The sequence below is a fragment of the Vombatus ursinus genome, unplaced genomic scaffold, assembly GCF_900497805.2.
Source record: "Vombatus ursinus unplaced genomic scaffold, bare-nosed wombat genome assembly UNPS02014863.1, whole genome shotgun sequence".
Lineage (NCBI taxonomy): Eukaryota > Metazoa > Chordata > Mammalia > Diprotodontia > Vombatidae > Vombatus > Vombatus ursinus.
In genome coordinates, this window is record NW_020954641.1 from 10,391,524 (window position 1) to 10,406,604 (window position 15,081).

A 15,081-nucleotide genomic window follows, 5' to 3' on the forward strand; every position below is an offset into this window, starting at 1 on the left:
TTCAAGATGGGGCTGTCTCCCCTCCTAAAGCATATGACATACATCAAGGGATTCACATATACCAAGAGGTAAAGGAACAGTCAGGGCATGAGTGAACACTCCCTTTACAGAAAATGTGTTACATGTGTGGATGAATATAAATAGATAAGTACTAATTCTCTGTTCTAAACACAGCTCCCTCTTACTTGCACAGCAGGAGGGCTTAAAACAGATGCATGTAACTATAAAGAAACAGCAACATGTACTGTATACTCCCAAGGATACATATGATGCATTTTATTAAGATGAGAGATGTACAGATGGAAGAAGATAAACATGCCTCTCAAGGTGAGCAATATTGCTCTGGGAAAGAGCCCAATAGCTCCTACGAGCCTAGGGTTTGCTGTCTCCTTCCTTGGCATGGCACCCTGATTGACAGAATCATAGGAATAAGTGCTAGAACTTTGGAGCTCATCTAGTACAACATCTTTATTTAAAAGATGAGGTGACTGAGCCTCAATCAATGTCAAGTATTTATTTTTGTTGTTGTTTAGTTGTTTTTTAGTTGTATCTGACCCTTTGTGACCCCATTTGGGATTTTCTTGACGAAGATACTGGAGTAGTTTGCCATTTCCTTCTCCAGCTCATTTTACAGAAGAGGAAACTGAGGCAAATAGGGTTAAGTGACTTGCTCAGGGTCATACAGCTAGTAAGTGTCTAAGGCCAGATTTGAACTCAGGTCTTTGTGACTCCAGGCCCAGCACTTTATCCATTGCACCACCCAGTTGCCCCAAGAATTTATTAAGGGTCTACTATGTATTAGGTACTCTGCTAAGTGCCAAGGGTACAAAGATAAAAAAGAAACTATCTCTGCCCTCAGGAAGCTTACATTCTAGTGAAGGAGATGGCATGTGTGTACATACATATATATGCATGTATATACATGATATTTAAATATGTGATATTTAAATAAATAGCATATATAATAATTATGATATAAATTAATGATAAATTAAACATGTAAATATAATAAATGTTTAATTACAATATTGGAGGGAGAAAGCATTAGCAGCTAGAAGGATTAGTAAAGGCCTCATGTAGAAGGAGACTGCTGAGATGAGTTTTGAAGCAAACTGGGGATTCAAAGAGGCAGAGATGAAGAGGGGAAACATTCCAGGCACGGGGCACAGCCAGGCTGTACCAAGTTATGGAATCAGAAGATGGAGTGTCATGTGTGGTGAGTAGCCAGTGTGTCTGGGCTATGCAGAACATGAAGAGAAATAATGCATAATTAGGCTAGAAAAATAAGGCTGGCAAGGTAGATTGGGGCACAGAGGTGAAAGGTATTATATGCCAGGCAAAAGTGTTTGCATTGACCGTGGAGAAGGGAAGTGACTGGTTCAGGGTCATGTAGCCAGTGGAAAGGAAGAGTCAGTGGTCAAACACAGGTCTCCTGACTTCAGCTCCAGGGCTCCTTTGTCTTCCTCTTTCCCTCCCTGGGTTCTCTGAGAGAGGGGAAAGGTGGTTGATCAAGTTGACTCTGCTAGACTAAACAGAGAGCAGGAGAGAGCAATGTGCTGAGCTGGCCTGGGAAGAGCTTTCAGTCTTCACCTTGAGAAATAGAGGGAGGGAGGGAGGCCAGAAGTGGCTTGCTTACTGCACACACAGCAGCCTAGGTTACAAAAGAGGATATGGTGAATCAGCAGATCACATCTCTGAAAAGAGCTAGTGTCACCGAGATGGCTCAGCTCCAGCTGCCCTCACGAAACCTCCCTTGTAAATAAGGATCCTAAGCTGGGATTTCACCAGGAGTCAGTCAATCCTCCTGAAAGGGAAGGAGGTTGACTTGGCCTGGGGGAGCTGCTTTGGCTGAATCTTAAAACCCTGCAAAGCATATTCCAGAGTTGCTGTGGCACACATGTGTGACAAAAGAGCCTTCCACATACTGACACAGTAGACCAGCCCTTCTCTTTTAGCTCAAATCCTACACCTTCCCAGAAGTCTTCCCTGACCAAACTATTTGGGAACGATGTCTCACTGCTCTGGACTCCTGTGGCACATAGGTGCACTGTCTTGTTTTGTTTATCTTTCCTGTGTGTATGACCTTTCTCCCCAACTTGACTGTAAGTGCCTTGAGGGTAGGACTTGGTCTTGCTTTGCTCTGTATTCCTTATGGGGTCTCATGTAGGCAACATTGTGTAGTGGAAATAACACCACATGTGGAGCCAAGGACCAAGGTTTGAGTCTTTGCCCTAATGTTTATTACTGTGTGCTCTCAGAAATGTTATTGAAACTTCTCTGGGCTTTGGTTTCCTCATACATAAAAGAAGAAGGTTGGGCCAGGTGATCTTTCAGATTCTTTCTACCTCTAAATCCAATGCTCAGCATAGTAGATGCTGAATAAATGTGTGGTGTTTTTCTTTAAGAAGTGTTTTATGAATATTTGTAAATTCACTAGCATTTTGAATGTACTGTTAATAAACACAGAAAATCTAGGTGGCTAAGCCTCGAAGGGGAAAAGAAGTTCCCATGTGAAATTTGGTTCATTAAAAACATTCAAAATAATGTGACCATTACAAAATATCACTGCTCTCAAACCTTCCAGAAGGCTGTATTTTGCTGACAAAAGGCCCGAGGAAATATAGATTAATTCATTTTTGTTCATGTATCACAATGCCTACGTATGTATGGAAGTAAGGAAAAAAGTACATGTGCCCTCTGCTTCTTTGCACCCCTTCTATCTTTTACCTCACTTCATGTACCCTAGCACTCAAAGAGCCCAGTGCAAGGAGGGTTTGAGGAATATAATCATTTGGAGGTAAGGAAGAAAGGAGCAAGCTTATGTGCCAAGCACTGTGATAACTGCTTTACAAATATTATCTCATTTGATCCTCATAAGAACCCTGTCAGGTGCTATTATGAACCCTATTTTACAGTTGAGGAAACTGAGGAAGACAGAAGTTAAGTGACTTGCCTAAGATCACACAGCTAGTAAATGTTTAAGGCCAAATTTGAACTCAGGTCTTCTTGACTCCTTGCCTAGTGTCCTATCTACTAAGCTTCCTCAGTGCCTCTAACATAACTACTTCGTGGTCATGTTGTGTCGTGAGGTCTGCACCATTTACACAAAGGAATAAAACCACAACTTTCATTTGTTTGCTATTTATTTCTAAGGGGGAAGGGAGACATGAGAGCATAAGATACCAGGTGAGTCAGAGGACACGTCTCTGTCTCCTGGCAGGAAGGAATACCTTCAACATTGACACGAACTGGCAGAATGATAGAACACAGATAACTAGGCATCAAAAGACCCAGGTTTCTGCAGCTTTACTATTGACTAGTAGTACATGTTCCTGGGCAAACTCTTCCCCTCAGTGGACTTCAGTTTCCCCATATATAAAATAAGGAAGTTAGGCTAAATCCCTTCTAGTCCTCTGAAAAGTTAAAAGTGCTCTGAAAATTCAGGTATAGGGACAAGACCTATGATTTTATTGGTGTAGGGAACTCCCGGAGGAGGAAGTTCGTTCCACCAAGGTAGGCAGATACCTGCTCTGTGTAGGTGGTGTCATAGACCTGTAGTCCTACAGAGTTGGCTAGAAGGCTGACAGGTTAGGTACCTCAGCCAGGGTCACAGACAGTATGTGTCAGAGGCCGGACTGGAACCCAAGTATTCCTGACTTCAAGACCAGCTCTCCAGCATTACCCAGCCCTACTTCTATATGAGAATATGGGGACTTAATATAGAACTATGGACTCAGACCTGGAAGGGACCTTTAATGAAAGATTTTCTAGGCTAACCTTCTCATTTTACAGATGAGGAGCCTGAGGTCTAGGAAGGTGAAGAAACTTACCAAAAACCACACAGATAGTCAATAGCTGAGCCAGGTTTTAAAATCAGATCTTCTGGCCCCAAATTCTGACTCTTTCTACTACAGTACCTAGTAAGCTATTTTGATACAAGGAGAAAAGGAGGCTCCTGCAATAGTAGAATTGCTTTTAAAGACAGCGTGGCATAATGGACAGGGTTGACCATGGGCAGCAGAAAGACATCAGTTCAAATCCAGCTCCAGACATTTACTAGTTGTGCAAGCATGGGCAAGTCCTTTACCCTCTCTGTTTCTTGGTTCCCTCATCTGTAAAGTGGGGATAATAACAACACTTAACTCCCAAGGTTGTTGTATGGATCAAATATACATAAAGTGCTTTGAAAAACTTAGGGCACTATATAAACATAAGTTATTATTATTTACAATTATCATGGAATTCACAGTCCTAAGGGCCACCCCCCACAGCTCAGGCCGTGCTCCTGAGAAAACACAATTTCTCTAACTCCTCTTAACATAGAAACCTAAATGCCTGGCATTTTCTTAAGAGATACAAATGTTTCCACTTGCATTTTCTTAAGAGATACAAATGTTTCCACTTGGGAGATGATTTCAAGTTCTTAGATTCTTTGAAATCTTAAACACGATGGGAGTTGGAAAGTGTATGCGAAGGAATCACAAAACATATACCAACTTGAGGCCCAAGGAAGATATTGGCCTCTTGTGACTCCCTCATGGAAACTCTCTCTCTCCATAGAAAATACCAGTATATATTGGCTAAAACTCATGGGGACCTCTAATAATTTGATAAAGCTCTGAGACCCTTTGGCAGGCAGAGGGCTGCCTTGTAATCTGAGATTACAGAATCATCAAGTCACTAAAGCAGAGACAATCTAGGCCAATGCTTGGACACTCTGACTTTATAGATAATGATAATAACAACAACTAACCTTAACATAGCACTTTGAAATTTGCACTTGACAGTGTCTCTTTTGATCCTCATAACAACCCTGTGAGATGGGAGCTGCTATTCACCCCATTTAAAATAAGGAAAAGGAAAGGTTAAGCGACCTGTACAGGTAGTAAGTAAACAGTAAATCAGGGGTGATTTAGCTCTGACACCAAGGCTGGTGACGGGGCCTCCTTTAGGATAGGAGATGCTGAATAAATATGCGGTGCTTTTCTTTAAGGAGTATTTTATGAATATTTGTAAATGCACAAGCATTTATAGACGCAGGACTAAAGAGTCCATTCCACCCCCGCCTCCCCCACCCCCCCAGCTCAGGCTGTGTTCCTAAGAAAACATAATTTCTCTGACTGCTCTTAACGTAGAAAGCTAAATGCCTGGCATTTTCTTAAGAAACACAAATGTTTCTTCTTGGGAACTTCTGGTCTGACCCTCCCTTTTAAGAGGTGAGTGAACACCAAGGGTTTGAACTAATCCCCTGCCCTGGTGTGGTTGGAGGACTGGCCATTCACACGCCCTTCGTAGGAAGGCACCAAGTGATGATTCTGACATTTCATCACAAGTTGATTTATTTTTATCCATTTTATCCACATACACAAGGGAAAGTGGCACAGATCTTCAATTCTTACCCCCTCCCTGCTCCTGCTCATTGCCAACCCTCTGAGATGGATGGTAAGTGCTCCTCTACGGGGTCAAAGGGCCAAATTCTCTATAGCCACAGGACTGAATATGCAAGCGCTCAGGCAGGGGACAAGATGCTTTTCTAGGGATACAGACTGAAGGAGGAACTGAAGCCAGCTACTGGAATGCTTAGGTTATCTAATTCTCAACTTCCCTCTCCTTTTCCCTGGCCTAACACACAGCAGTCTCTGGCACCTCCTCCTTAACCCTCTCCCCCAGGTCTCTACATACTGGCGCTAAGGAATAGCTGAAGAAGCAGGGTAGAGTACCAGCATTGAGGCCACGACTCTGGGCTATGGGGGTGATGCAGCAGCAGGCACAATGGAACTTTCCTGATGCTGCACCTTAATTAAATTATTGCCTGATATCAATTTCCACCAGCTCCAATGAGACGCCTTGGCTCCATGAGGAAGGCTGGTCACTCCTGCTTGTGCTGCTGTTGGTACTCACCTGTTCTGGACCATGCTCATGGCCATCCAGTCCTGGGGATACACATTCTTCCCAATGAGATCCTTGAACATGATGAATGTTTCCATCAAGAAGTCCTGGAATGATGAAAGGGATCAGAGCTGTAACCTGGGATCCCTGGAGAAATCTCTAGGCAAGCAATATCCAATTGTTTTCTCCCATTCTCTCTCTCTCTCTCTCTCTCTTTCTGTCTCTGTCTCTCTCTGTTTCTCTCTGTCTCTCTCTCTCTTCCTTTAAAGGAGTATCATAAGATCCTAGCTGTGAAATTAGACTTATTAGATGACTTATCAGTCATCTCATCCAAACACCTCACTTTAAAAATGAGGAAACTGAGGCCCTGGGAGGTCCAGGGTCACCCTGGTGATAAACAATAGAGGCAACATTTGAACTTAGGGACTCTGGCTTTAGAGACGATATTCCCTCCCCTACACCAGGAAAGATAAGGCTAACTTACAAACCTCTCAGAAAGTCAGTGCCATAGAATGAGCAGCAGACTTCAAATGCCAACTTAAAAGTTCATTAGCCAGAGCCTGTCACACAAAGATAAGTAGTACATAAAAATGGAAAGAAAAACACCCTCACAATAAGCCATTGCTAATTCTTGTCTTGAGGAGGAAGGAAATAAAAGGTCTCTTTGATGTAGCAATTTTTAAATTATCATCCCAAATATGAACTTGAAAAGGAAATAACCTACATCATATAAAAACATCTCAGTTCATCACTCCCATAAATTATTATTAAAATGAATGCATAATTAAAAGTGTTGTAAATACAGCTAATTCACAAGTCTCTCCCTCACTTGCAGGCATCTCTCTCTCTCTCTTTCTTTCTTTCTGTCTCTCTTTCCCTCTCTCCTTTTCCTCTCACTCTCATTTAGAGATAAACTTTTTTTTTAAAGAACCATTGAGGAGTTTGGGGGTTTAGGGTTATAAGGAAGAAAGGGAATTAGCAGCTATTAAGAACCTAAGCCATGCCAAGCACTGTGTTAAATGCTTTACAGATATTATCTCATTTGATCCTCATAAAAACCTTGTGAGGTAGGTGCTATTATTATCCCCACTTTACAGATAAGGAAACTGAGGAAAACATAAGTTTTAGTGATTTGCCCAGAGTCACACAGCTAATATGTATCTGGGGCCAGATCTGAACTCAGGTCTACCTGATTCTAGATTCAGTACACTATCCACCATACCACCTACCTACAACTATACCATGCAATGTCACAATAATATTTAGATTGCATTCATATAGAACTTCAAAGTTACAAAATGCTTTTCAGGGACATCATCTGATCTGCTCCCCTAATGATCCTTTAAGGCAGATAAATCAAGTATTATTATCCCTATTTTATAGATGAAATCATTTCACCCTTTTTGCCTCAGTTCCTCATCTGTAAAATTAGCTGGAGAAGGAAATGGCAAACCACTCCAGTATTTTTGTCAAGAAAACCCCAAATGAGGTCATGAAGAGTTAGACATGACTAAAAATGACTGAACAACAACAAATTTTACAGAAAAAGAAACCAAGAATCTTTCTTTTTCGAGATCTCAAGACACACAAATGGATTAAGAGAACTTGAGGCCACTGAGCTGCCTCATTTAAAAAAACAACCAAAACATATATTAACCTCCAGAATCTGATTTAATTTCTTGCCCATCTATATCAGCTTGGGATACCTCCCCATATCCTTGAAGACAAGTCACTTCACCTATCTAGACCTCCGTTTAATCATCTATAAAATGAGAGAGTAGACCAGGTGAACTCTAAGGTACCTTTGCCCTCTCTTTCCTCATGATCCCCAAGCAATATAGAATGTAGACAAAAACTTCTTAATTAAATCCCTGCCTCTGGGGCTTGGGAATTTTATCATGCTGTGAGAATTCCCGGATGACAGGGGCCATCTTACTCTACTTTGCATATCCTGAAGTGAACTGCCCAGAGTAATTACTCATTTGAGGGAAGGGTGTGGAGGAAGAGAGGCAGTCCAGACTTGCGATTTTATCCACATAGGTGACTCATGTCACGGAAACCTCTTCTACCTGATAAAGATTAGCAAGTCAGCTACAATTTACAGTCTTAGAAAGTTACCTGGACCACTGAGATGTTAAATGACTCACTGATGATCACACAAATAGTATGTGTCAAAGGCAGAACTGGAACTCAGGTCTTTTTGACTGCAAAGTCAGTCCTCTATCCATTACATCATCCTACCCCTTAACCCATGGAATGAAATTCTAACTCACCCTTATTGGCAGGATGGCCTTAACCCCATGGCCATCTGAATGGGCAGCTAGGTGGTACAGTGGATAGAATGCTGGGCCTGGAGTCGGGAAGACTTATCTTCCTGAGTTCAAATCTGGCCTCAGATATGTACTAGCTGTGTGACCCTGGGCAAGTCACTTAACTCTGTTGGCCTTGGTTTCCTCATCTGTAAAAATGAGCTGGAGAAGGAAATGGCAAACCACTCTAGTACTTTTGCTGAGAAAACCCCAAATGGGGTGACCAAGAGTCAGACACACCTGAAAAATGACTTAACAACAACATGGCCATCTGAAGAGTTAATAATTTAAGCTTCTTGAGGACAGATCCTATTTTACTTCTGATTTTGTTTCCCTAGCACTTAGCATAGTACCTGACACACAGCAGGTGCTTAATAAAGCCTTATTGATTTATTGATAGTCACCACAATATCACAGATGTGGGCAGTGGTGGAGAAGTGTATGGGAAAGGTAGCCATATTGTATGAATAAACATCATCTCAGGAAGTGGCAATACTATCAGTTCCAGAAATGGAATGACTGGTGAGAGAAAAGAATGTGTTCATTTCAAATTTTGGTCTTATGTCATATTGCATAGTACTGTGGATTTCCATGGCCAAAGAATTCATCACCTCAAAGCTGACCTTCTGGGGATGAATCTATACTTAGTGAGGCTGGTTCTAATATAGCAGACACAGTCTGGTTCTGAGATTGTACTTGAACCCTTTCCAGCTTAGGAGAACCTGCCAGAACTTTTGGGGAAGAGAAGTGCTTACGTTTGCATACACATGCAAATATACATATGCCTTATATGTGTACACATATGCCTTCCACCCTCAACCATACACACACTTTTACTCTAATCCTAACCAAGAAAGGTCCCACGGGAAAAGAGTGAGTTCTGATCAAATGAGATAATATTTGTAAAGTGTTTCACACAGTGCTTGACATGTAGTACTTGCTTAATAAATCCTTGTTTCCACCTCTCCCTTCCCTCTAAAACTCAATGGCCCTAAACATAATAAAAGTACGATATTTACAATTGTTTACACTTAGCACTTATAGTTGTATGGTAGCATTTTCTCATAGGCTTTCTTATTTGAGCCATGAGAGGGTAGCACAATGGACAGAGCACTGCGCTAGGTGTCAGGAAGACCTGAGTTAGAATCTTCAGACATTTACTAAGTGTGTGACCTCAGGCAAGTCATTTAACCTTTATTTGCCTCAGTTTCCTCAACTGAAAAGTGAAGATAATAATAGTACCCACCTAGAAGAATTGTTATGAGGATCAAATGAGATATTGCTTAGTGCAATGCCTCACACATAGCTCTGCTATATAAATCTTATTTCCTCCCCCTTCCCCTTCCTTCATAACACTTGCAGTAAGTCCTATCATCCTAAAAATTCAGATGAGAAAATTGAGGCCTGAAGAGATTAAACAATTTACAACAGATTAAGAAACTGAGCTAATATGCAGCAGAACTGGTATTTGAATTTAGAATCATTAATTGAGAGAAACACAGTTCTTCCCATGGGGCACATTCTATGTTAGTCTGTATGCAGATGATTGCAATGACTGCCCACACCACCAGGGGGAGCTCCTTCAGCAAAACGGGATGATTCTTGTTTCAAACTTCAATGTCATCTCACAGCTGTGGGCATTCCTCCCTAAACTAGTTCAAGTCACAAACTAACCACACTTTCTCAGCCTGGATGATTCTTGGCCATCCTCTCCCACAAAATAAATGTAATAAATGGTTTAAGACTTTGCTGAAGGGTTTTTTTTTTTTGGTTGTTTGCTTTTTTTTTTTTTAAATGGATACCAGCGCAGCTCTTGGGGTGTGACTTTCTTATCCTCTGCTCTCAGTACATGAACAGCCACTTCTTTCTTTGACTACATTCTAACTCTTTAACTTGAAACAAATTAAATGACATCTGCTCTAGAATTATTAAACAGTGGCCCATAACTGTGAACCATCCTTACTAAGTGCCTACTATGTGTCAGGTACTGTACTAGGTACTGGAGATACAAAGACTAAAATAACAATGAATGAAGGGGGGGAGGGGATTTTCCCCATAATCTGATTCCCATCCCATTCTCCCCTTTTCTTTCAACCAAACTCACCACAAGTTCAGAACTTGTCTGGAAAGTCTCAATGTAGAAAGAATAGTGCTGGTCTCCCATCTGGTTTAAGATGGCTGTCATGCATGCCACAAAATGACTCTGTAAGGAGTGGAAAAAAAAAAGAAAAAAAAATCTATGAAACAATGAGAGAATAGGACCATATTGTCAAACTCTAGCATTTCAGACCTGGAGAGATCCTTGGAACCCATTTAATTCCCTTGTCTTTGATCCGGATCACAGCTGGGCCATTTCAGATAGGGCAGAGTAGAAGAAGCACTGGATTAGGCATCAGAAGAGCCCAGTCCTAATTATAGGTCTGTCATTAATTCCTTGTGTGGCTATAGAGACTTCCCTTCTGCCATCTTCAGTTGACTCATCTATAAAATGAATGATTCAGAAGACTAATTGATCTCTAAGTTAGTTCTACAAGTTCTGTGTCAAGCATGGAAGTCTTTTATCTTTCAAAAACTTCCCTGGGGATGGAAATTCCTTCAATAACATTTCGGCATCTCAACTCTTCTCTAATAGGAAATGCTTCTCTGTAGCTTACTTCCCTCCCCCTCGCTGTTTGTAGTATAGCAAAAGGCTATTTGAATAGGGAGGTCAAACCATTAGGATGTAATTCTAGTTCAACCATGATCAGTCCTGTAAACTAGGGCAAGTCATTTAATTTCTTTTTGCCTCAGTTGCCTTGCTTACAAAGTGGGAATAATAATTCCTTCTTCTCCTACAAGATTAGTGTCAAACTGAAATAACATGATGGATTAAAATTTAAGTTCCTTGAGGTCAGGCACTATCTCACTTTTGTAATTGTATACCCAGCGCTTGGTACCCAGGATGCACTTAATAAATGCTTTAAAAAGTAATTCATTTATTCATTCCTTTATTCACAGATATCTTGTAGATGTGAACTGCAATGCAAATATAAGGGATCATTATTCTTATTATTCTATCCTTAATGGAAATGAATTACAGCTAGCTAGCTGTCATTCTCTAAGTAATACTCAATAAGCATTTATTGAGCACCTACTGTGTACCCAGTCCTATACTTGGTCTTCTGTGGATGATTTTTTTCCCCTAAGTCATGATCCCTGATCTCAAAGAGTTTACATTCTTGTTGGGAAGACTAAAGCCCACAAAACAACAAGTTGATATAAGCCAGTATGTGATTAAATACCAAATTGTATGAAATAGATCATAAGGGCTACAGGAGCTAAGAGAAAGGTAACATCACTGAGACTGGAATAATCAAGAATGGATACCTTAACTGGTGCAGGATTAAAAATTGGCAAGAGGGGCAGCTAGGTGGCGCAGTGAATACAGCTCTGGCCTTGGAGTCAAGAGGACCTGAGTTCAAATCTGGCCTCAGACCAAACACTTAACACTTACTAGCTGTGTGACCCGGGGCAAGTCACTTAACCTTCATTGCCTCACCAAAAAGAGCAAAAACAACAACAACAACAACAAAATTGGCAGGAATTGGAAATTGGAAATGGGCAGGATTGGAAATTGAAGGGATGCCCATCAATTAGGGAATGGCTGAATGAGTTGTGGTATATGATTGTGATGGACTATTCCTGTGCTGTAAGAAATGATGAACAGGTTGGTTTTAGAAAAAATACATGGAAAGTCTTACATGAAATAATGCAGAGTAAAATGAACAGAACCAAGAGAACATTGTATACAATAACACCAATATTACTCAAAGAGTAACTATGAATGACTAAGCTATTCTGAGTAATATGATCATTCATATTAATTACAAAGGATTGATTAAGGATTATATTATGAAACATTATCTACCTCCAAAGAAAGAATTGACATATAGAAGTAGATAGATAAATAGTATATACATATATATAAAAATATACATACATACATATACATATATATACATATATATAATGTGTATGTATATATATGTGTGTGTGTGTGTGTGTGTATATATATATATATATATATATACACACACACACATATAAAATGTTGGCCCCTAATGTGGGGTTGGGAAAGAGGAAGGGAGGGAGAAAACTTGGAACTCAACATGTAACAAAAAAAGAAATAATTAAAAAAAAAAGAATGGGCAAGATTTGAAAAGGGAGTATAAGTTCCTCATTTGTAAGAGGAGGAATGGATCATTAGATTAGGTGATCTCTAAGGAATCTTCCAGTCCTAAATTCTATGAGTACATGGCTCCTAGAGAACACTATCCCTGGTTATCATTGCCCAATGTAAGCCCTGTGCAAGTAGCAGGCCTGTTCAGAGGTATAAATGGGACCCCCAATAAAGGCTGTATAGTCAACTGTAGTGCCAGAATAGATCTCCATAATGCTGGCTGCCTTCAGTGAAAGTAAGTTCTGTGAGGGCAGGGCTAGTTTTTCTGTTTGTCCTTTTTATTCTGAGGGCCTAGAAGAATGCCTGGTGTATAGTAGGCATAAATGTGCATCAGGCACTGTGCTAGGCAAGGGGGATTCAAATACAAATGTGAGACAGTCCCTGCCCTCAACAGCATAGCCTATAAGGTGCTTAACAAGTATTTGCTGAAGTGAAATGAATTGCTTAAAGTATAAGAAGGCATATATGCTATTATAGGATATTCTTCATTAAAAATATTAAAACCAATTAGACAAAAATGCATTCTTATAGATTAAATGACATGTTTTACTTGCAGAACTCTCTGGGGTCTCCTTTTCCTTGCTTCATAGAAAATTATGTAATGAGTGCTCCCTCAGCCTTGCTCTCCCAAAAACAGAAGCTCCTATGAAGGTGATCTTCAAATTCATCTCATCTTAAACAAGGGACAAAATTTATATCCTCTCAACACCCAGTTGGTTCATCCAGATGTTCAATGGAAGTTCAAAATCATCAACAGATTCTAGAGATGATGTTATCAGCAACTCAAACCAATAACAACACTTTAAGCCCAAAGGAGGCCTCCAGGTCTCCCAGAGAAAGAGATAAACTGTCTTTGATGGACTTGGGAGATACCTCAGAAAATAAATCTCCCTCTTACTCAGTCCCCAAGGGACAGTAAATATTTGAGGAAGCAGATGTCTCCACAAATCCTGACAAATCGATAATTCTACTACATTTACCAACTTACTAAGATGGGGAAGAACACTAGCCTGAGAGTCAGGAGACCAGGTTGTAGTCCTGATTTTGCCATCAACTCTCTGTGAGACCTAGGACAAGTCACTTAATCTCTCTGGTCATCGGTTTCCTCGTCTATAAAATGAGGGAGTTGGACAAATTTGGTCTTTAAAATCCTTTCCAACTCTTAACAGTTTTGTGGTTCTATGACAGGCAAGTTTCTCTGGGGAGCCTCTGCTGGAGTCTGCAATGTCAGGTTATTTGGTCTATTACTTAAGATAAGAATGTAAATATTCCTATTTCTCTCTTTTCTTCAATCTCTCTTTCTCCTGATTCTCTCCATCTCGCTTCTTTCTTTCTCTCCCCCTCCCCCTCCCCTCCCTCCCCCCCAACCCTACTACACCCCTCCCTGCCTTGTCTCTCAAAGAGTTCAGTGTGTGACCACTAGAGGTCTTTTTCTTTCACATGGTAGCTGCTGTGCATGGTACGGCTTTTCATTTATTCCTACGTGAGCAGACCCACTACACTTCTTGCATATAAACACTGAAAATTACAATATAAACGACTTAATATACCTTCTCTTGGAGTAATTTTACCACTAGTCAAAGCCTTGCCTGCCTAGCAGGGCTGAAGTATATTTTCTGCAGGTAATTCCAACACCTCAAGGTAAGAAATCTGTATTTTATTGTTATTAATGATCTTCTAAGAGGAAACGTTAACATCTCTGTGACAATAGTTTTATTCCAAAGGTCTTGTTGAAATGAGTCTGAGGGGTATGGATTTGTGTGTTTGTGTAGGTATGTGTGTATATGTCTATTTTTGATAAAAATCTACCACTGCTAGAAATGCAGGTTGTCTTAGTAGGCAGTATGAGGGGGCTGCCTGAGATTTCGAATGGCTTGATTTGAATTTAAAGGGGAAAAAAAAAGCACTCACTAAAACAATCATTTTTAGACCAAATTGTCAGACAATAGCCAGAAAAGCCAGGTTGTACCAAGCCTTGCTTTTAGAAACTTCGGTGCTACGGGGGGGGGGGGGGGGGGCGTGGAGAGGGTCCTTTATCCATTTACAGAAAGTAACCATTTAATGAACCGTTATCTCTTTACAAGTCGCTGGTCAACGTGGCATTGCTCACAGAGCAATCAAAATGACTTTTATCAGTTTGTTAATTCTTCTATTCTAACTAAGCTTGGGGGAAAAATTAAGCTGACATTCTGCACAATTCTATCCCTCATGTGATAGAAGTTTGGGCAACTGTGGATAGAAACTGAGCAAATATTCTGATGTTTTGGCACTAATGAAAAATAAGTGTCCTGCTTCTGACTAGAATCATCTGTTTTTTCCAGGCTAGCCAGTTTATAGTATCAAAGCTGTCAGAAATCACATCCGTGTGACTGATCGATATATGACAGAACAAGGCACTATAGCAGCAGGTCTGCTTTGGCAAAATACCTCTTTCCCTGCTATTAAAAAAGAAAATCCCCTTTGCTACATTAGAGAGGGATGATGTACTAAAATTGTACTTGTGTGACCTTTAATAATTTCTTAGTAGCAGCTGTCAAAGATGACATTTATCACTCTCTCTTTTTCTTTGATAAGTTTGAAGACCTTATTTACACAGGTACCATTTTTTCCTTTTTTTTTCCTTTTCTTTTCTTTCTCTTTCTTTCTTTCTTTCTGATTTGGAGA

The 15,081-nt window shown here is 40.4% G+C and overlaps 1 protein-coding gene across 1 annotated transcript in view; it reads right to left on the reverse strand.

Annotated features, from left to right (window-relative positions):
- Positions 1-15,081, reverse strand: part of DOCK2 (dedicator of cytokinesis 2) — a 497,074-nt gene that overhangs the window by 98,120 nt on the left and 383,873 nt on the right. The window contains exons 28-29 of the mRNA XM_027841714.1: positions 10,303-10,401; positions 5,902-5,996 (exon numbers count right to left, since the gene is read on the reverse strand). Coding sequence (XP_027697515.1) covers positions 5,902-5,996; positions 10,303-10,401 — 194 coding nt within the window. The remainder of the gene's footprint in view (positions 1-5,901; positions 5,997-10,302; positions 10,402-15,081) is intronic.